General features: G+C 36.9%; 3 protein-coding genes across 3 annotated transcripts; all 3 read right to left on the bottom strand.

Annotated features, from left to right (window-relative positions):
- Nucleotides 1-1,477: 1,477 nt before the first annotated feature.
- Nucleotides 1,478-6,382, bottom strand: LOC103431082 (probable serine/threonine-protein kinase At1g54610). The gene is made up of 7 exons (XM_070812298.1): nucleotides 5,554-6,382; nucleotides 5,159-5,443; nucleotides 3,925-4,242; nucleotides 3,357-3,584; nucleotides 2,923-3,023; nucleotides 2,721-2,844; nucleotides 1,478-2,077 (listed from the first exon to the last, which is right to left on the bottom strand). The coding sequence occupies exons 1-7, from the start codon at nucleotides 5,872-5,874 to the stop codon at nucleotides 1,751-1,753; spliced, it is 1,704 nt and encodes a 567-aa protein (XP_070668399.1). The 5' UTR covers nucleotides 5,875-6,382; the 3' UTR covers nucleotides 1,478-1,750.
- A 6,017-nt stretch (nucleotides 6,383-12,399) lies between these two features.
- LOC103454901 (ubiquitin-conjugating enzyme E2 27) lies at nucleotides 12,400-14,850 on the bottom strand. The gene is made up of 5 exons (XM_008394498.4): nucleotides 14,522-14,850; nucleotides 13,965-14,013; nucleotides 13,267-13,426; nucleotides 12,981-13,070; nucleotides 12,400-12,771 (listed from the first exon to the last, which is right to left on the bottom strand). The coding sequence occupies exons 1-5, from the start codon at nucleotides 14,700-14,702 to the stop codon at nucleotides 12,664-12,666; spliced, it is 588 nt and encodes a 195-aa protein (XP_008392720.3). The 5' UTR covers nucleotides 14,703-14,850; the 3' UTR covers nucleotides 12,400-12,663.
- Nucleotides 14,851-19,237: 4,387 nt separating this feature from the next.
- On the bottom strand, nucleotides 19,238-21,393 carry LOC103454902 (early light-induced protein 1, chloroplastic-like). Its single transcript, XM_029092062.2, has 4 exons — nucleotides 21,133-21,393; nucleotides 20,945-21,046; nucleotides 20,279-20,569; nucleotides 19,238-19,411 (listed from the first exon to the last, which is right to left on the bottom strand). The coding sequence occupies exons 1-4, from the start codon at nucleotides 21,283-21,285 to the stop codon at nucleotides 19,355-19,357; spliced, it is 603 nt and encodes a 200-aa protein (XP_028947895.1). The 5' UTR covers nucleotides 21,286-21,393; the 3' UTR covers nucleotides 19,238-19,354.
- Between the last annotated feature and the right edge of the window lie 1,190 nt (nucleotides 21,394-22,583).

Here is a 22,583-nt window from a genome sequence, read left to right as displayed (position 1 = left end):
GCTTGAAGATTGGGTTATAGAAAAGTGCTTGTTGAATTGGACTCCGTTGTGGCTATTACCTTAATAATGGATTTTAATTCCTCTATGCACCCTCTTGCTCATCTCATTACTGCTTGCCGGGAGTTATTGCGAAGGGATTGGATTTGCTCGGTTTCACATGTTTATTGTGAGAAGAATAGAGTAGCTGATGGTATGGCAGATTTAGGCCATGAGTTTTACATTGGTCTTCATGTTTTTTATGAGCCTCCTCCTCTTGTGGATAGGTTGATCTTTGAGGATGCTGTTGGGTTTCCTCATACGCGTTTTGTTAATAGTAAGTTGTTTTTCTTGGGTCTTTTGACCCCCAATTTTACCAAAAAAATAGAAAGAAGTCTATAACATATCTGAGTCAGAAGGGAAGGCAGAGTTGAGAAAAACCTCATCCTCGACTAAATTAGTACGAGAAAACCAATAGGAAGGAGATATTTCTGAACTTCAGTAACCCTCATCATCTTGACTTTGCTAAGGAATGAAGAGACTTCATTAGCTATATATTGATGCTTAATTAGTCATCTTCCACAGGAAATATTCTGAAATTTCAACCATCGTTTTGTATATATATATTTTTGTGTAATTACTCTCTTACCTGCTCAAAACTTGGACTAATATCTCGGTTTATAATTGACATATTAATTCAGATGTTAGTGAAATGTGGCGTGAATGCCACACGTGTTTGCGTGAGAAAGTTAACCAAAGTGGACTTTGGTGAAAGTCATTAAGTGCATTAGATGAAAATGTCATGGGGAGGTGAAATATTTTCTTTTTGTATGTAAGGAGTTGTCGGACCAAACTCCTATAAACAGAGGCATGTTTGTAACTTCATTACAACACATCATATCAAGAGTGAAAAACAATAATATCAATATCCCCCTCCTCTCTTTCCCTACGTCCTTTATGTGATATATTACACTCGTTCCGCTTCTATCTCTAACAAACGTTATCTCTCACACTTTTACCTATTTACAACATCAGATATCTTTGGAAATATTTTCAGCCTTTTCTATCCGGTGGAATATGCAAATTCTAAAGAGTCATTGTAAATAGTAAACTCAGAAAGAATAAATAAATATATTTTTTTTTAAATGTAGAGCGTTCCCTGTGCATGTGAAACAACTACTGAAACGACGTCGTATGAAAAGGTTAAGCTTGGATAAACAGAGGTATGCACGGAGAAAAACAATTAAAGGTGTACAGAAACTATTCCCTTCCCGATATTGTTTTGGCAAATGATATTGGAATACATGTTCTAACTTGTAGGAAAATAGTTTTGTCCAGATTGCAATTTGATAATTAAGCTGCAGAGAGTTCGGGGTCGTTTGAAAATGCTTATCTAAATAGCACTTTTGTTCACGAGCGCTTCTATACTAAGCAATTATATATTAATCCCCCATAAATTCTGATTTGCTTCAGGAACAAGCCTTCTCCAATGCAGCATCAATGTCAAAGAAAAGCACTTGATTTGAAATACTGTACAGAAGAAGTGGGACTATCTTTTCTGGCGTTTCGGTTGTGTGGATTATACAACGAAACACTTACAAGGGTTTATATTACAACAAATGGGAACAATTAATGAAGGAAACAAATAAGATTGCAATCCGAAAAACCAAGCTAAGCTCGACAGAGACACCTAATTTCAAAGGAGGCCAAAAAAGATTGACAGAAACGATACTTTCTCTACCTTAAGCTTTCAAAAAACACCCTCAGGAATCGATTATTTACTCTTAAACAATAAATTCATCGATAGCCCTATCGAGGAAGGCTTGAACGCCTGGATGAACTTCCGAGGTGGAGCCATCAAGGGGTCTTCTCTATTTGTTTTCTTCCTCCTTGAAGGGCCCCCGCCTGCTCCCACGCTTTTAACAGATGATGAAGACTTTGTGTTCAAAATCATTGATCCAAATGAAGCATCCGTCGTGAGAAATGAGAGCGGTCCTTTATGTGATGCTTCTTGTGGGTATCCGACGGCTCCATCCTGATGTGGGGGTGGGAATTTCTCACTCTTGCTCTTGGCATTTGCTTGTGTCATCACTCTCCACCTCTGGAAATCAGCAAAGATCAGAGTATAAGAGTTAGCTAAGACAAGCACTACCCAAAATTAAGGCACAACACTGCCACTGTCACTGTTCACATACTGATTTTCCTTGTGGTGACTACTCTCTTTCCCAACCAAAGCATAGCAATATCAAAATGGGAGGAAAATTGTTAGCTGATATGTTTGTATTACGGTGATGGTGCCCAATGTAAACTGATGCAATGATCCAATACTGTCAGATCTACCCCATTACTTAATAGTTCAAGAAATTTGGCATCGTCAAAAATATCATCACCACATTCTATTAATCAAGTTGAGCTCATGCCAAACAGAGAAATGTCAAAAGTCAGGCTCAACCTAAAATTCATAAAACATAACCCTAAAACTAGGGGAAGTTTAATTCCAGGTTCATGTCTGTATACTGCACCGAAAAGGGAAAACAGAAGTCCTTGACACGCAGAATATAAGACCTGGATGCAACTAAGAAAGGGCGGAAGCCTATGCAGTTCGACTCAGTATTATGAAAAGCCCAAATGACATTCCAGAAATATTAAGGTTATTTCTATTTTGAAGGAGTGGGGTAAGATGTGTGTGTGTGTGTGTGTGTGTGTGTGTGTGAGAGAGAGAGAGAGAGAGAAGCTTCACGTACATCTAAGTTTCCTTGAGCCTCTGCATTAGCTTCTGGAGCTGGAATTGCCCGACCAACTCGATCACGAGCTTTAACTCTCCTGGGACCTTCAGCAGCATTTGGTTTCCCACTGAGACCTCTTTGCCTGAGGACAACAAATATCATCTGTTATCATATGCTCAAATGAGAAAGCAGCAAGCATGAAGAAAAGTAAAAGAGTAACCTTCTAGCTTCTTCATCTCGTAACTTTACATCCATTTCTTTGGCGGGCGGATATTTTGGTAGACTTGATGGCTCACAAGCAAAAGGCTCGGTAGTAAAGAACTGTACCCAGATCACCAAATATGCAATTAGACACAATAAAAATCTGGCACAGCCAGCAGGTCAGTTAATCATAAAGAACGCAGTCAGCATTAAGCACTTGCTAACTTCAAGAGGGTGATATATGTTTCTTCTGGCAAGAAACATAATTTTTAAGAAGACTTCTTCAGTAGACACTGAATGCCACAGAGTCCTTGAACTAATTAACCACTCTGATGATTATTTTCTTTTTCTTTTTCTTCTGATGCAAGATGATGTTTCTTTTCAAATTATTAAACTTAGCTTCACAATTATATTTTCCTCAGAGAAAACTGGAATTATATAGAGGGTACTTACTTCACTATTTAGAGCAGCGGTGGCAGTGCCTCGTCCATCAGCATCTAGTGACAGAAGAGATTCAACTAATGGTAGCGAAAAAGGTGGGAAATCCTTGAATGTTTCCGCTACACAACGCTTGTATGGCTGCTGTGGCTTAAAAAGTGTTGCATTTGGCAATTTATATTTTTTCCAGTATTCCTCAGATGGGGAGCCACATAACTTAAATATCTTATGCAGTTGTTCAACCTATACAGGAAAACAATTCAAAGGTGTTTGTTTCAAAGGTGTTTGTCAAACTGAAGTCATATGAATGAATAGAAAATGTCAACACATCAATCAAGAAGATTTAAGATACCAAAGTTCAAACCATTTACATGAGACAAGAATAACATCTCACAAGAACTATTGTATTTTACTTGTAGACTTACAAGTATAAGTGTACCAAACGAAGATGCAACATAGTTTCAAAAAGAGTGGAGCAACACATCATTACTCATTACTCAACAATCAGGAATAATTGATTAACAGGGACAGAACAGATAACCTAAAGAGAAAAACAACAGATTAAACAAAGTAACCATAATACCTCTGTCCGTCCTGGCATAATAGGCTTCCCGGAAAGTAACTCTGCCAAAATGCAGCCCGCGCTCCAAAGGTCAACTCCAACTCCGTAGAAAGTGGCACCAAGAAGAAGTTCAGGAGGGCGGTACCAGAGAGTGACAACTCGACTAGTCAAGGGTTGCCTCTTCTCAGGATCAAAAAAAGTAGCCAGTCCAAAATCAGCTATTTTTAAAATTCCTTCGTCGTCAATTAACAGATTGGAACCCTTGATATCCCGGTGCAAGACACCATGGTTGTGGCAATGCTCAAGCCCAGACAGCAGTTGTTTCATATAGCACTTGACCTGACAAGCGAATATCTTGAGAAATAAACCAGCCTCTCAATGTCATAATTCCATGCATGTGAAATGAAGAGCCAGACAAATCAGATCCAAATGGTGCAGGAAGTCAGCTACAAGCCTACCAATAAAGATGCTAGCTTACTTTCTGTAAGATACAATTTTAAGCCCATTCATCAATTTTTTTCAAGTAACTCCCCATTTTAATCCCGAATATCTTTTTAAAGCTAGAAAATAGTTTGTTATATAACTGAAACAGTTGATCTTTAGTGAACAAAAGTTTGGCATAAATACCTCTAAAAAAAAGGAAAAAAGGAGTTTGAACCAATCTAATATCTATACCAAATACTTGAGCAATTTTGATCTCGGTGGACTTTCGGGTTAACTTAAGCTGCACTTAATGGAATTTAAAATTCAAATTCTTTCTTCGCGTGTACACAAAACAATAAAAAAGAACAAAAGACATCCCTTTCTTTCCCTGAGCTTCTAACCAATTCCACCTTTATATCTGCACTTAATAAAGTGATGTGAGCAACTGAATATTTGCCCGAATTCACGTACCCCAAACGATACCATAACATCGTATGACATGCCGGATGCACATAAATCATAAATCTGGAATCCCAAACTAGCAACTATGGGACCCAATCCAGCCTAGAAAGGTCTCAGGTTAACATCAAAAGCTAACAGAAAAAAGGACAACTACGGCACACGAGTTCAAGAACGAAAGTAGACAACAAAATCCAAAGACATAAAAACAACCCAGAAAAGCAGACACCAAAAGTCCAACTCAAAAGCACCCAACCCACCAACATTACAAAGAAATATACATTCTACACCCAACAACAATCCAACCCAAATCAAAATCAACAACACAAAGCATCGACTTCACGTACTAATCGAATTGAAATCCAAAATGTACCTGAGGCTCAGTGAATTTCACCCCGGAGCTGGCGGCGAGGCCCGAGAGATCGTGCTCCATGTACTCGAAAACCAAGTAGAGGCTGCAGGACATTCTTGAAGTGACTAACCCTTCAAGCTTAATCACATTGGGATGGTCAAGTTTTCTGAGCACATTGATCTCTCTGGCCATGAATTTCACACTCTCTGGCTCCAAATTATCAAACCTAACCTTCTTTAATGCCACAATTTTACCACTAATCAAGTCCCTTGCTTTATACACATTGCTATAAGTCCCTTGCCCAATCTAAACAAAAATTAATAAAAATAAATAGAATTCAGATAAATTAAATTATAAAATATATATGAATTCATAGAAATTAAATTCAAACCAGATAAAGTTGCGATTTTGAGCACCTTAGCGAGCTTCTCGAACGTGTTGGCGCGCCGAGGGGTCCAGCCCTGGATCGCATCGCCGGCCACGGCCAGCAGCCACGACGGCCAACCTTCCTGTTTCGCCGGGAAAGGCTTCCGCCGCTCGATCGCCGGGAAATCACCAGTGTGATTCGCTCTGTTCGCCCTCTGCCTCGCTACCACCTCTTTGCTATCAGACCTAACGGCCTCGACTCGCTCAGTGGCGCCGGATGGCTCCTCGATGCTCCGGCGACGGCGCCGAGCTTCACCGGAACTCCGTTGACTCCCGGCGGCCGATGCCTCCGTGCCCAAAACGCACCCCATCGTCTCAGCTCTCGGAGCTCCGGCGACTCATTTGGGGACAAAGATATCGCAGTCCGGCGTCGTTTCAACAGCTTCAAGCTCGCGTATTGTATTACTGTATAGTATTGGACTGTCACATGGATGACGACCGATACGACGTCGTGCCGGGAAACTGAAATGGAAACCGCGGCGGGAGGTGGCGGTTTTAACGACGGGAGTACGGACAAACGGGGAGAGAGAGAGAGAGAGAGATGGCGTCTGTGATCCGGTTGCGCCTCTGATGGAGTTCAGTGTCTGTCATCAGAGTGAGAGTCTTACTTGTCAGTTGGTGAGAAATATTGAGCCACGGATTTTCGGTTTAATTACGGAAATGCCACTGGTTCTGGGGTATCTAATTGGTTGATTTTTACGATTTACCGCGGGCGGAGGGGAAAAGGAGAAACAGAAAAGCTGGTGTCACATGAAGTGTAAAAATTGGGAGTTGGGACCGCAAGAGTCAAACCAGATGTAGAAAAGCGACTTTTCGACAAAGCTCTAGGGGCAGGGGAAGCACTTCCAACTTATACCATCATCTCGTGATAATGATGCAAATATATATGGGTATATTATCGTAGTTGTATATTCGTGCAATGTAAGTTTTTTTTTTAAATCAGTGATTTGAAGAAATATTTATGTAGAACAGATTTATCGTTACGTGATATTTTGATTTAATAATTTTGACAATATTGTATGTAATTTTTGTTCTACATTAACTGAATTAACACAATCGCGGTAAAATTATTCAATGAAAGTTGCTCTCCGGTACCGGGGACCAGGGTCAAGTCCAACACATTTTTAGTTCCAAGTTATATAAGAAAATAACATTGACTCCATGTGTGGGACAAGAACCACATGGCTCAGTCTTCTAGGATTCCCATTAAAATAATAAGTAGATTTCTAGTTGAAAGAAAAGTAGATGCACGACTTGATTAGACTAATCATGATTAATTTGGATAATTATTGAAGATTCACAATCCACTGGTGAAAAGAGAGCCGGATTGATATTTTGTGGACAATGGATGCAGTCTCTCATGTGCGGAGCGGAACGTTTCACACTTAAACATTAAATCAAGCAACATCAAGGTTAAGAAAAAAAAAGTGAGACAAACATGTATGCCGAGATGCACATTAATTTGAGAAGCGAAAACTAGAAAAGCCAACATAGTTTGAAAAAAAAGCAGCATGAACCGCCAATAGAAGGGAAACATGTCATACCAAAGTTGGAGAAGACAATCCCATGTTGCAAAATTGTCTACAACAATATTTTCTTCACGATATATGTGAGAGACATAGAAAGTCATCTTCCAAATGGGGTCCAAACAAATAGATCATCACGTACGAAGAGGCCAATGAGGATCAAAATCAGTTAATTGAAGAGCAAAAATAACACTAGAAAAGTCACTTTCCAACTAAAGACAATGTCAATCCACTAATATGCAAACTCTACACCAATAATAATTGCTGATAATTCTGCACACAAAAAAAAAAGTTGCGATGACTAATCCCTTGGTAGAAACCACCAAGAAACTGACCATGGCAATCCTTGAAAACTCCTCCATAAGCAGCATGACCACGATTTCCTTTAGACAAACCATCTATGTTAAGTTTTCCAATGAAACTAAGGGAAAGACCAAAGCACATGAAGAATAGTTGGTGTCTTGCAAGGGATAGGCTGAATCCCTAGAGAAGAAAGGATATGAGCGTTAGAACTCTAAGAGCAACTAGGAATAAAATTTCCACTATGAATGATCCCATAATTGAAAGAAATGCAAAAACGATGAAAATAGATTGGGCAACCCTAAAAAAATAAACTTATTTCGAGTCTTCCAAATAGCAAAAGAAGTAGAAAGACCCGTAAAAATCCAAAGATTGTGTAACTGTTGAGAAAAGAGTTTACGAAAGTAGGCATCCCAGAAAAATAGCCAGAGAATCTGAAAAAGACAAAACAATACCAAATTGACACGCTAACCACCTCCAAAGCTGGCTAGAAATTTGACACTCGAAGAAAGGATGAACAGTAAAGTCCTTAGAATTATGACATAAACAACAAATTGATGCTAAAGAAATAACACGTCGTGTGGTACACCTTCGGTAGGAAGTTTGTAATGAACGATAGGAAGTTTGTCATGAAAAAGCCGCCAAGACAAAACAGACAGTCAAGGCAGAACAGCCAAACCAAAATAGATAGTCAAGACGAAATAAAATGTCACCAAATAACCTTAGCCCAAGCACAATCGCTATGTTTTTTTCCAAATAAGATGATAACCAGAAGAAAAGGAAAATTTCCCAATAGATGAATGCTCCTAGATCAGTTTGTCATCCTCTACATTTAAAGGCAAAGATAAACAAAGAATCTGGTGCACCACAGAAGGAAATAAATCTACAAAATAATCTTGTAAAGACAACCTTTGAGCTTGATTAGCATTTGAAACCCGAGAAAAAACTGTAAGTGAAATGAGTGAAAATTATGAAGGGCTAAGAATCGAGCCATCCAATTATTTGTCGAACCAAAAGAAAACTGACCTTCCATCACCAACAATTCAACGACTATAAATTAACTCTAATAAAAACAATGATCCACTCTAACTACAAAGATTCATTCTTTTGGTTTTGGAGGGTTGAATTATTCGATCTAGGGTAAAAAGGATGGTAATTTTGTGCAAAAGTAACGTGAGAAAGAATGAATAATAATTAATAGTTTGATAAGTCGCAGCAAATGAGATGGAAATGAATTCTAACAACCTCCACCGAACCTATTCAAAAGAGTAAGAGAAGTTGGATACTCACATTTATTACAAGAAACAAAGCTTGCATGTGAATTTAAGTAGAATTGCAATTCAAGGCACCAAATTTTTGTTACTTTGTGGCTGATTTGATCGCATATCTACCCACTAGTCCTCGTACTAGTGACTAGTAAAGTGAAGGGTGATATTCAACCCACGAAGTTAAACTCTCGTTAGCCTTCTGCTTAAGAAAAAATGATATTATTTGGGTACTCACTAGTTAATATTTATTTTTTAATTTTGTTCAATGATATTTTAATACTTATTTTAATAACAAATAAGTTAATTATTATATTTGAGTTAATACAATTATAGATTTAATATCTCTCTTTTTTTCCCCTTATTATACAAGTGATATTGAAAGGAAAAAAAATCAGATTGAGGATCTCAAATGCATGATTAAATATTTTTAATCAATTGAATTATAAACTCTTTAACACCTACCCCATATTTTTTCTATACATGAAACTTTGCAATGTTGTAGTGGTGTTATCCTTGGGCATGAAGAGGGAAGGAGGAGGACGGGAGATTTCTAGGTGCAATAGTCTTCTCTCTTACGAGCGAGCATAAGTGCTTTACATGTGACAATAGCTAAAGAGTTAATTTTTGCATATGAAATTTCTCAATTCCAGTAGTATCGTAAAAAATGTAAGTGGATACATATCTAAAAAAAACTTTAGCAAAGTAACGTAAGACTTCGTTGTGCTACTTGGAAGATAATTACTGGATTCGCCACCGCTTTTACAGTCAAAATCTTATATCTAATTATATAGTGGTAGTCACATTCAAGGTCAAGTTTATAGTGCCGGTGATTAAATAGAAAATTGACATGTCATTGACTAGATGATTCAAACTTTCACGACATAATAAAATGGCAATGGAAGGGCCAAGCATGCCAAGGTTTTTCTAGAAACATCAAACAAACATGTCATTGCATTCATTGCTCATTCGATGTAATTTTCCTTTGCTGCATGAGTCACATTTGAGTTAGGTAGAATGGCAATGTAAATATATTTGAGTTAGGTAGTGATGAGTATATTTTCACCAAACTTCTTGTTCTTTTTATCTTAATTATCTCGGAACAGAGTGTTACATCATAGATATACTAAAGCTAATACAATTTATGCATGTGAGGTTCATAGTTAATATCACCGAGATCTTTTGTGGAAAAACCTCAAACCTAAAATAAGTCGTTACATTAAAAAGCAATATCGATGAGATTGAGGGGTGTTGTGTTGGCCTAAAACGTGTATCAAAATTAACTAATAAATCACAATTTGTATATTATATTGATTATCATTTAATCTTAAGTGATTAAAATATGATTAACCATTTACCGTTATTTATATTTATTGGACATTTTTTCTAAAACAATTCTTGTTAAACTATAAATCGATCACTCAATATTTAACCCCAAGCAGTTGTATTTTCTGTACGATTGTTTCATTTTCAGAGTAGACACCTTAATGTCAAAATCATAACATTATTATTTTCTTTAATGAGAAGACAAAATGTCGAAATGGCCACGTTGTCAAGGATGTTGATACAAGCGATAATAGCGGGAAAAGGAGGACCTCGAACGCATGATTAAATACTCTTCATCAACTGAACTATAAGACAAAGGCGAAAAGTTTTTCATCAGATCAGTATGTACATGACGTTTCCGAAACTTCTAACAAGCAGTCCAATCAAAGAAGCCCAAAGCTTTGGACTTTACCTTCTGATTTTGTGAAATGGGCCTGCGGAGATTTTTTTTTTTTGGTCGAATAAAGAAGGGGATGCAAGATAAAGACTTCAGGGAAAGTTACACATCCTAGTATTACTTTCGTCCAAACTTAGTTAACTTCAGAGTTTTGATGAAATTTGATGCATGTGAGTTGGTATGATTGCATCTTTTCTGTTTGTATGCCAGACATAATAGCAAACATAATATGTGCTACAATTTTGGTGATATTTCTTTTTATATGTGTGAAATTTCAAGTTTAACTCTTATAAATTAAAGGGTAAATTACGGTTTGACCCCCTGAACTATTTAAAATCAGTCAATTTACCCCTTGCCGTTAGATTGCTGAATCAATTCGTCAAATTCAAGGGAAAATTAGTCATTTCATCATTATTTATTACTTGTTAGCTATAACCACCAATAAAATTTTGACACATGGACACAAAATAATTCAAAAATATATAGCATAATGAGAAAACATAAAAAACCAAGCGTTTACATAACGGACCATCTGACATTGTCATTACACATTATTTTGTTTTCACATGTCATAATTACATTGTTGGTTATAGTTGACAAGTAAGAATTAATTAAGGAAAGACTAATTTTTCTTTGAATTTGATGAAATAGTGGATGGAATCTACCGACAAGGGGTCAATTGGCTTATTTCAAATAGTTCAGGAAGTTAATTTACCAAAATAATAGTTTAGGAGTCAAGTTCAACTAGAGTAATAGTTCAATGGGTCAAATGGTAGTTTACCCTAAATTAAATGTTTGTCATTGCACTACATGGAAGAGGCGATATTCTACTATGAACGGAGGGTGAAGCAACATAATAGATCATCTGTAACTAGGGATCAAAATCAAATGAGATATTATATGTCCTCGTTATCTATGTGAGTCGAATTTGAAACCTCTCACTTACTGATTAGGAGAAATATATACGTTCTAAACTGTAATACTAGTTGGTATGAAGAGAAAAGAGTTTACTAGAAGCATAAATAATGTTGCTGAATCCAGAGGACTACTAGCCACAAAGAAGCAGGACAAACCAAAACCACAAGAAGTAAAAGAATCACAACATTATTGAACAAAGCGTGTCCACTCTCGATTGGCTGCATTCTTTGATATGTGGTGGTCCTGGTGGATGAAGGGGCATAAAACTCATCACTTGAACCCTTCAACTGATTAACTTTGTTTCTTCGAGTTCCGAAGAAGAAAGAAAACACAGAAAGTTTGGGAAGGATTCAGAGAAATATGGGAAGCTTCATCTGCTGCTTGGATTCCGACAACATGCTGCTGGGGCTGGTGCTGGCGTTGGTGCTTGCAATGGCCTTCTTCATCGTGTGTCAACCTCCTCCTTCAAGGAGAGTGGCTGTTTACCATTGCTACTAATTACTTTTTCCGAAAATGCACTTCGTTGTTTCGCGTTGTGTATTTTTTGTAACGCTCTTTCTTTTGCTTCGTGTACTTTGTGCGATCGCAGAAGAATTGTAAAATATTCAATTTGAAGCGGTGATGGCGAAAAATGCATATGTATTGTGTGCATTTGTACTTATATATAGGATTTCTCTTCCCACGCACACGAAATAATGAGCAATCCAATACCAGTTTTTTATTAATTTTATTTGTGCATTTATTAAATATCAAAACCAAATAATGTAGGTACCAGAAATTGAGGTCTTACTTTTCTTTTCTTTGCTTAAACGTCTGAGTTTGGTATGAGTGTTGGTGTAACCAGAAATTGAAAGTTCTCTTCGTTTTTTGATAAAGCAATGCTAAGAGAGAATCGAACAAAAAATAGCAATGCTAAGAGAGAATCGAACACAGAACCTCGTCTTCAATGGAGATGAGAGTCGTTAGGACAGAAGACGAGAGAGCAAATAGACACCGGTTGAGAAGTTGATCAAACCAGAGAAATTAAAAAGGATCCGAAGTTACAAAGAAGCAGGAACTAAATAGCTACCCACAATGAACCCCAAGGAGCTTGTACTCGAGTGATTCATCGAAAGAACAACGGCGCTGAAATAAAATTTACCCAAGTTCCACATTTTAACATACTTGGTCAATAGGAGTAGAGACAAAGTCAGCAAAGCATTAGAATATAACTCTAAACTAAACAAAGAAAACCTTATATCCAGTTAATCCTTGATGTCAGTATGCTTTCCAGCATCTTAGGGTGGGTAGCATTATATACTTAAAAGATTATATCTCTGCCGGCAGCTGCCGTTTTTCTGCTAACCAGAGCAAAGTTTTTAATTCTAGCTAACCGGAGCAAAGCTTTTCGAGGGCCAAGTTCTCATCCCCACCAGCGGCTTCCAAAGTACTCCTTGCCTGAGCTTCAGGGAAGCCCATCTCAACAAGCTTCTGTACCTGTAATGTAAAATCCACTAGCTTAACAGATCTCCAGATTTCCAGATAATTTCTTCGTTGTGAGTTATTAATAAGATAATAAACTAAGAGTTTGCCAGACTTTTGAGTTTGATTTCAAAGGAGTACTCTTTTTTATTTTATGGTGAATTATGTTTCAAAATTTATCTGTTTTTTTTTTTCCATCAAAGAGAAGGCAGGATCACACTGACCTTTTCAACAATCCCACGAGATGATTTCTTGGCAAATGTTTCTGTCCAGTACCGAGCAGTGCCAACAAAGGTCTGATAGTCTTTCAGATACTGCAGTATCAACATAGACATACTAACTTAGAAAGGGAGAAGAATTTCATAAATAATACACAAGAGGCATCACTAGGGCAAGATTAGTAGCAATCCATTGCGAGTCCGGTACTCTAAGTACTACACATTCACTAAACGTAATCTACCATCAATCCACAAACACATATTTGGTTAAAGGAAAAACGCTAGTTTAGACCTGTTGTGCCACCACAGCATCTTGAGGATCATCTGGCTGAGGAGCAGAAAGCAAAGCTTGTACAGAAAGAAGTGCTGTCTTCAGTGTAAGAGCTGGGCTCCATTGGTCTTTCAAAATATCCAGACAAATTGCTCCACTTTGACTGCTAATATTAGGGTGCCTTCAACATATGACATATATACACAACAGAAAATCATTAATGATTCCTATGCATATCGTTTTTCTGAGTATTCCAATTCATCAGTCCCTGCAATCTTACACAGTGGCACCTGGTTGTTTTGTTCTACTTTACAAACTGTTTTTACTTAACATTATAAAGGTCAGTAAACAGGATATACTAAGAACCGAACATTGACATCCAAGCCAAATCAAAGAAAGTTCGATCAAAGTCGTCAACTTGCAGTTTGAACTGGGTTGACTACATAGAGACCTAAAAGAAGTTCTAATTCCGAATCAGAAGCTGGGCTTCAGTATACCTTCTTCGTTCATTCTTTATTCTTAATGGCTTCTTTTTTCAGTCTTATCAAACCGGGAAATTTAAGTCTATTTTCCGAATGCATACTCGTATATGCAATATGACCTAAACGGCTATGTAGGACATCTCATAGTACTCAGTGTGTGCACTGTGTGGTCAATGAACAACCAGAATAGAAAGAAAAGAAACTAGAGGAAGAGATATGAACATAAATTCGCCCTACCAAACTTTGGTCGTAAACTGCATTTTGGGAGGCTCAAAAGGGTACGCATCTGCACGAAGAAATCAGACAGTTGACAGCCGTGTTAGTAGTAAGTTTAGTATATTCCTTTCTCATTCGTTACGAATCGAAACCCATGTTTACAAGCAACCAGCTATTAGCTAAACTATTAATTTTTGCATATTAATGCAATCAAAAGTTACCCAAACCAAATTATCTAACAGCACAGGGTCAGAACACACAAGAACAAGAAAAGGAAGTGTAATTTCAACAAATTAATATTCACACACTTACTTCCCTCCAAATTAAACAACCCAAATATTACAAATTAACATCTTTTTAATTTTTTTCTTTAGCAGCAAGTTTCTTCATTCAAACCCACTTAAACCCAACAATATATTCACTGCCATAACCTTTTTTCATAGAAAAGTTTCAATTTTGGCACAACCCATTTCACTTTCTGGGCTTTTGCTCGGGAAACAAACAGAAAAAAACATCAAAATTACGAGTACAAATACAAAACAGCAGCAAACAGTGAAAAGGGCAATTGAGAATTGAACCTGGCAATGCGATGTCGATCTGGAAAGTGCCGCCCTCATAAGGAGTACCAACTGGGCCGGGAATTGTTCCGATTAAACGGGCAAGAGTGGCTTCGCTTTTGGGGATGACTTTGATGCCGGAGCGCTCGATGTCTCTGCTGCATTCCTGAAGCTCCTTCTGAACCCTAGCGAAGTCTACCATCTTTAATTACTCGGAGAGAATTAGCAGAAGAACTCTAGGAGAGTGGGAGATGGCGGTACGGCAAATAAAGCTCTCGCCTTTATCTCGCTCTCTATCGCTTTCTCGAATGTATGCTTTACTTGCACTTCATTTTTTTATGCGTAACGGTAGTTACTTGCACTTACTAGAGAGAGATAGGGTAAATCAAATTTCACTATCAACTAACCAGTTAAAGGTTTTTTTTTAAATAAATTACTATATAAAAATTATTATTAGCACTCGAAAAGTATCATCTTACATCGTCAAAGTTTTTTTATATGTATTTATACAGTGTATAAATAAATTTTTTGAAATGTCATATGAACTTGCACATTTTTTTTAATTTGTCATATCAACTTTCCAAAATCATTAATTTATCATCTCATCTTAACACTATTAAGTTTTTTATGCAAAACACTTGCACATAACTTGTGTTCAGAATTATTTCAAACATTTGACCTCATTTTCATTTTATTGTTTGCCATAAGGAATAACTTAGTTAAAATAATGTAAGTTGATATTTACCATTGTTTTAGAGGACAATTATACTACAAGAACATGTGGTATATATTTTGAGGACTATACTGTTGGAGAGAAACTCGATCGTAATTATGCCATGTCGTTATACTAAGTTTGATTTTTGTTTTAGAATAAAAAATATTATTTCATTGCCTAAACATTTTCATTTTTTAGTTTATAGAAACTCTAAATTTTTGTTTCGGCAAAGAAAACTTTTTGGGAGAGTGGAGAGTTGAAAGTCCTAAATATCTCTAAACACAAGTCATGTACAAAGTACGATTTATTTTGAACGTAAACCCTTACGGAATTAAGGGCATATGACAAATTAATGAATTCAGAAAGTTTATATAACAAATTGTTTAAAATTTAAGTTCATATGACAAATTGATAAAAGTGTATGAGTTCTTATAACATTTTAAAATTTCTCTTTTAAAGAATTTTATAAAGTGAAGAATTTTGATGGTTTTGAGAGAATTTCATAATGTGTTAAACAAATCATGCCTTCTACCTCTAAAATTTTGAAGAAATTCACTCACCTTGAAAATTCCAAATGAAACGCCCCTTAGTTTTGATTAAAGTATAAAATCGTGGTTCAAGAAAAACAACTTTATGTACACAATCACAATTGCTAATATATAATCTCATTGACGAAAGATGTTAGCACTATTTTGCGAGTGTGTGATGTAGTTTTAGTGATCGATTGTTTGGGTCCTGCGTAAGTCATGGACAAACCATCAATAGTTGACATAACATCACTCTCACAAGCGTCCCACGCATATCAATAGTCAATATATTATTATGTGCTCATTTACGATTGATACTAGCACAACTTTTGATTTAATTCATTTAATTTCAATTTGACTAGTTAACATATTTAGGTTCTTGGAGTTGGATCTTAAAAGTAATCGTAGAATTTAACACTCCTTTTTGTTGGTCAATTTTTTTTTTGGTCAAACGTAGACCTTAACATTATAATAATGAATAAAATGTGATGTTAGAGAAATTATCTATTTAAATCATATGTAGTGGATCATATGACGTGATTATTGATAATCGAATTATTACTTAAGTGTTGATTGATATTTTTATTTATTATTGATGGTTAATATTTACTATGGTGGGCAGCTTACAAGTTTAAATTAATTATTCAACTATTCAAGGTTAAATGTTCAATATTTAAGGAAGTATTCACAATTATTAAGTCTACTATAGTCAAGTTCATGTGTCACAGCGCGTCCCAGAGTATTATTTTCGACAGCCTGAAATTACAATTATACCCTTGAACCTTATGGTGTGTGATATATTGGTTGCGGTTTCTTTTTTAATTTTTCCTAAGTTTTGGAATACTTAGGACTTAAGTGTTTTGTTTTGGTTTGTTGGGGACAAACTAGGACCACATAACACACCCACACAACACACCCGTGCACTCTCTCTCTCCTCCTTCACGGATTTTTCTGAAAATCCGTACAATTGTACGGATGAACTTTGGAACCAATCATACACGCATGGATGGACGTCAATAAGGTAAGATTCAAACTCCTTGCAAGTCTCTGAGTTCATATATGCCATTTTTAGATCATGAAACCCTCAAAACCCCGAGAAATCATCACCCTCGATTTGAGTACTGTGGTCGTAATTATGGATGTTTCAGGGGATTTTAAGCTCATAGGAAGCTTTAGGACGTTCTTACGAAGCTCGGAGAAGAAAAACCAAGCAAATTGGACGTCGGGAGACCTAGTTTTGATGAGTTGCAATTTGGCAGGATTATCGAGGAATTTTCCGACGTGATTCCGTGATTTTTGGAGCTTGAAATTGGTAAGAATGTGTTCTATTCGTTGTAAGTTTCAATTTGGTATTAGTTTCATGAGTTTTGGTGCAAAAATGAAGAAGTTATAAGGATTTTAAGATTTTCCAGTTTTCGACGACGACGACGGTCGCCGGAGTTCGAAGGAAAAAGACAGAGAATATATCCGTTAAACTTGACGAAATATTCTAACACTGTCATGTAGATTTAACGGTTTCTGTTGCTTTTTAACGGAATATTCCTAACGGCAGTTAGGTTTCCGTCAGGGTTACCCGCGCGTGAGGGTGCGTCTGGCCGTGCCTTGGCCGACGCGTGGGTGGTCGGAAACTTTTTCTAAAAATATGGGGATGTTTGTGAGGTTGTGTAGATCACGTTGGTATATTTAAACACCCCATTTGAGCAATGAATAAGAAGTTATTAACTAGTTTTGTCTATGTGCTTTAAATAACGTTTATTCAGTTATTTCGCATATAGGTGAGACCTATCCCGAGGACGAGCGCAGTCAAGGGCGACTCGGGGGCTACGACCCTTCGACATACCAGTGAGTGGGCTTTTAGTTTTCAGTATATATTTATATACTTGATATTTTCCTAGAAAATGCGTTTAAATGAAAGTATGCTTTGAAATGCCATGCATATAAATTTATATTCAGCATATGAATTACTATATGATGCATAATATGAATTGGTGTTGTGGACGCTCAGGTAAGTACAGGTGAGTTATGTTTTGTTATATGAGACATTGATAATGTGAGACGTGATTGAGAGCTCATGAACTTGCACCCCGGGTGATTGTAATTTAGCCAGAGTTATGGTACATGCCTGTTTATGATGTCACCTCCCGCACCGTATGCTTACATTGAATCCAATTTAGGTGCATAGTCTTGTCGTACAGACCATTATAGGTGATTCCGACTTATAGGTGACTAACGATTTATCGCACAATTATAACAAGAACGTAGTAATGAGCATAACTATATTAAACCCATTCCTGTCGTACAGACCCTTACAGTGGTTCCGACTCGTGTGCAGTGTAGTGCCGTATAGGTCACTTGCGGTGATTATTGCTAGATTGACTAATGAGCTATGAATTCAGTCGTACAAACCTCTGCAGGGTTCCGGCTAATGTGTTATTTTCCATGAATATATTTTCACCTGAGTTACTTATTTTGTTTTATATTTTGGGCATGGCATACTTATGAATATGGATATGTGAAGCATGATTTGATATATATATATATATGTTTATATTCCATTTCTGGGAAAAGTATACATGTTTTACGGCAAGGGGTTAGATCATTTGATAAATGAAATGGTTTTGAAAAGCTTTATTTTTGCCCACTCACACTTTCTGTTTTACTCCCCTCCAGGTTTTAGATAAGCTTGTTCATTGGTGGCTCACGAGGATTAATTGGAGGTTCTGACAGACCATCACAAATGTAAGGCATCTTTGGGTGTCGTTTAATTAGTACTTGTCTTCTGGACTGAACTTAGGCTACTTACGCTCTAATTGCGTATTTGCACATATTCTAGCACTTGTCTTAACTAGTACTCTTATGAGTTGGTTTTCATTTATCCGTATTCTCTATTATCATTATTGCTTCTGCACTGTGCACATGGCTACGTCACTCTCACGTGACGATTAGCATGCCCTGATTCGGGTTGGGATGTGTCATCATGAGTCTAAAAGGTTGCATTGCATTCTTTTATTATTATTATTATTATTATTATTATTATTATTATTATTATTATTATTATTATTATTTATTATTATTATTAGAAAGAGTGGTGAGAGTTAGAAAGTATTACAATAATTTAGGGAAGGAAGAGTTTCGAACTCGGGACGCGTGGGCGAAAATCCAACATCGTATCCACTAAGATATTGGACCACATGCAAAAAAGTTTACTTGCATTCAAAACCACAGTTCACCTCAGAAAAATACTATGAAAGAAAAGGCAAATATACATACACTTATATATTGTGGGTTATATGGTTGTCGATGATTAAATTATTAATTAAATGTTGATTAACGTGTTTATTTCTTATTAGTGACACATCGTTTGATTTGCAAATTTGATTTAAAAATTGGGTCTCTTTAGCGTTAGTCATATATTTTGGGATTGTGGAGTATGTAAATGTGACATTTTATATATTTACATTATTTTATAAATTGTAATTACAATATATGACTAGATGACTTAAATTGATTTACATTATGATTTTAATTTGAACAAGACTACAAATCATCTAATACTCATAGCACTTAATATTACGTAGAATGAAAATGAACCCACTCTTTTGAGATATTAGTCTACACTAGGGTCCCACCCTTCACATACTCAGTGAAGGCCAAGGCTACTAGTCCTAAGAGCAATTCCACCCCAGTGGATTTTGCCCAGGACCCAGCATAAAAACAGGGCCAGCACCCTGTCAACCAAGTCCACCCCTCATTTTGACTGGTACCCAGCCCGAGCTGGGCAATGGACCAGCCCAAAACAGACTGAGCAAGAAGCTGGGCAGTTTGCCTGGCGCGTGCGCTTCACGCAGGCGCTGCCGCGAGTAGCCGACAGGGCTGTCAGCCCACTTGTGCTCCGGATCCCATCAGCGACGTGGCATGCTTATATCCGTTGGATTTCCAACGGTAAAAAAAATTTAAATTTTACTTTTAAAATATACTGTCCGATCACAGATCAAAGGTCCACATTAATTAACTAATTAAAATTTATTAAAACATACAGAAAAAATATTAAAAAATACATAAAATTTTAAAAAAAAATTTATTTATTTTTTCTATAAATACCTAACTCTCATCTTCCACCTTACACCACATTTCAATATTTTCTACACTTTCTACCAAAGCTTTCATATACTTTTTGTGTGAAAAAAAAATACCAAAAAACTTGTGGTTGAAGAATAAAGTGTATTTGATGAGTTTATGTAATTTCATTTTAGTGTGTTTTTTTTTTATAGTTTATTTGATGAGTATGTAATTTTATTTTAGTGTGTATTTTTTTTAAGTTTATTTGAAATTTTATCTGAAATTGGTTAAAAATCTTATCCGAAATAAACTTAAAAAAAAAAAACACACCAAAAAAATGCGCTGGGTGCCAGCGCATTTTTTTAGGGGTGGAGATGCCTTGGCCTATTACTGTTCACTCCAGTCTATTACTGTTCATTTGAGTGGATAAATGCGCTGGGTGCTGGCGCAAAGTCCTTAGGGGTGGACTTGCTCTAACATTGCCAGCCTTCCATTCCACAACTCAGCATCTGAAGTCATGAGTCCCTCTGATTTGGACTCCACACTCACCCCTTTGAATAGAGGAACCAAGGATGCCACCGACAGCAAAATGCTGGTGCCGAGGAACAATGGGATCCCTAAACCGTTGGATATCTGAGCAAACACATCTTGGCCCTTGGATAGCTCCACTGCTAGAGCTGCAACGAATCCCACCATTGCTAGCCTGCCGTTGATTCTCTCCGGTGCTGGGCCACTAAATGCAAGCACGTCGGAAAACTTTGGGCTGACCTGCACACAGAGAGAAATATGTACACGTCACATGCTTGTCGTGCATCCCATGAGAATCTATGTATCTTCATGAGCTTATAGTTTTGAAATTTTATAAGAATGAGTGGTGGAATTAGAGTTTTATAAATATGAGTGGTGGAGCTATAATTTTTAAAATTTTTTTTTTTTATGTTGTGCACGATGTGTTTGAGATACATATAGCTCTGCTTGTTAATGTTCTCTCATCGAACTATTTTGTAACACGTAATTAAAATATTTATGTTACGAGACTCTGAATTTCAACTCTAATTAGCCCTAAATGTGTGGTTAAATTGAGAGTTGAACAATGTAAGTTTGGCAAAAGAAAGCTTCCCGGCATAAGGAGTAGTTAATTACCTTAGGAGGAGGAGGAGGTGGAGGAGGTAAAGGTGATGAAGGAGCTGGCTCTGAATTTTCTGATGCATCTGTAACAGTGGTTGGTTGCTCCTTCTGTTCATCCTGCAATTAACCCATATGTGATTAAAACCCTAACCCTAATACATGTATAATGCTAGATTAACTAAAGACTTATAGAGGAAATTTACCTTGGCCATTGCGATTACTCTCATGTGAGCATGCTTACGCAGACTACTTGGTGCATAGTTAGCAGGAACAATCAGCTGGTTCACTCTGCTCTTACCAACTCCATAAGCTACAGAACTTGTAAAGATTGATTGCATGGAAACTGTTGCAGCCATTGTACGTTTCTTAATTAAACAGGATTAAGCAGGCAAATAGTTAATTAACTGATGCACTTTTGAGAAGGCTGTAAAGTGTGCGTTTTATTTGGACTGTTGAAATTGCATGCCTTGGAGTGGGATTATATAGTGGAGTGACCTTGAGGCCCTAGGTGCTAAGCGGAGGAAGCTGAATGGTGCAAAATTTGGCACCACGTACGTCCTCATTAGGGTTTCCCAGTCAAAACGGGGTTTCTCTTGCTCCACACAGATTGTGGTAAGTAGTGTACGAGAAATGGACGTGGCTTCCTCACTCACCACAACGCTGCAAGGGATCAACAGTGCGTCTGATTTCCGCGGTGGCATTTGGTTTTTAGGGTTTTTTTCACAGGTTCTGGTCACGAGGGCTACGTAGCACATTCTACAATCTACGAGAGAGTACCAGATTGCAACGTTCTAGTCTTCTAGATAATTGAAGAATGTTACACCGCTTATGGGGTTAGAAAGATTCAAAAAAAGTTGGAGGGTTTAATTAATTTCCTCCTCTTAATTACGTAATTTACGTTTGACATGGCTTTGTGGGGATTTATATATATGGTCAGTTGGTCTTCTTGTTTTTTTGGCAAAGCGTGTGAAAATTAGAAGGATGAAATGCTTTGCTTTGTTGACGAATGCAAAAGCATTGACAGAGAATTTTAGGCAACCACGCAAGTGGCAACCCGGGAGGAAATTACTTTGGCGGCATCAAATTAATATCAATAGACATGCGTCGCAATAATAACAATGTACTCATGTTATGAAAGCTTTTCTTGATAATAAGAACGTCTTCAGCCACAAGGGTTGAGTACAAATAACTAATTGGTTACTTATCTTTTGTATTGTTTTATGGCGAGAGAGAAATTTTGGTGTAGTCTGACGTTTATCTTTTTGTATTTATCTTTCTCGTCACACAAACTTGTATGTATCTTTTTGGTCACTTCACATTCACATATATATTAGATAAAATATATATATATACACACACACACACATTCACAACGAAAACAACTATGATATTTGACCCTTACTTATGCGCGAGGAGCATTACAAATTATCAATAATCTAATAACAAAAAAAAAAAATTGATTGTATCTGCTCACATCTCTTTAATTAGATTGATTGCTTGTCATCCTACCTAAATTTTAAAAGGATTGGAAAGAGTGACATGAGATTTCAGAATATAAAATACATAGTTGGAGCAGAAAGTTTTGGACGATGTACAAGTCATATAGGCCTCCAAACATATATATCTCTTGCTTTCACATCTCCCATTATTGATG

The sequence above is a fragment of the Malus domestica genome, chromosome 14, assembly GCF_042453785.1.
Source record: "Malus domestica chromosome 14, GDT2T_hap1".
Classification (NCBI taxonomy): domain Eukaryota; kingdom Viridiplantae; phylum Streptophyta; class Magnoliopsida; order Rosales; family Rosaceae; genus Malus; species Malus domestica.
This window is presented reverse-complemented; position numbering and strand designations above follow the sequence as displayed.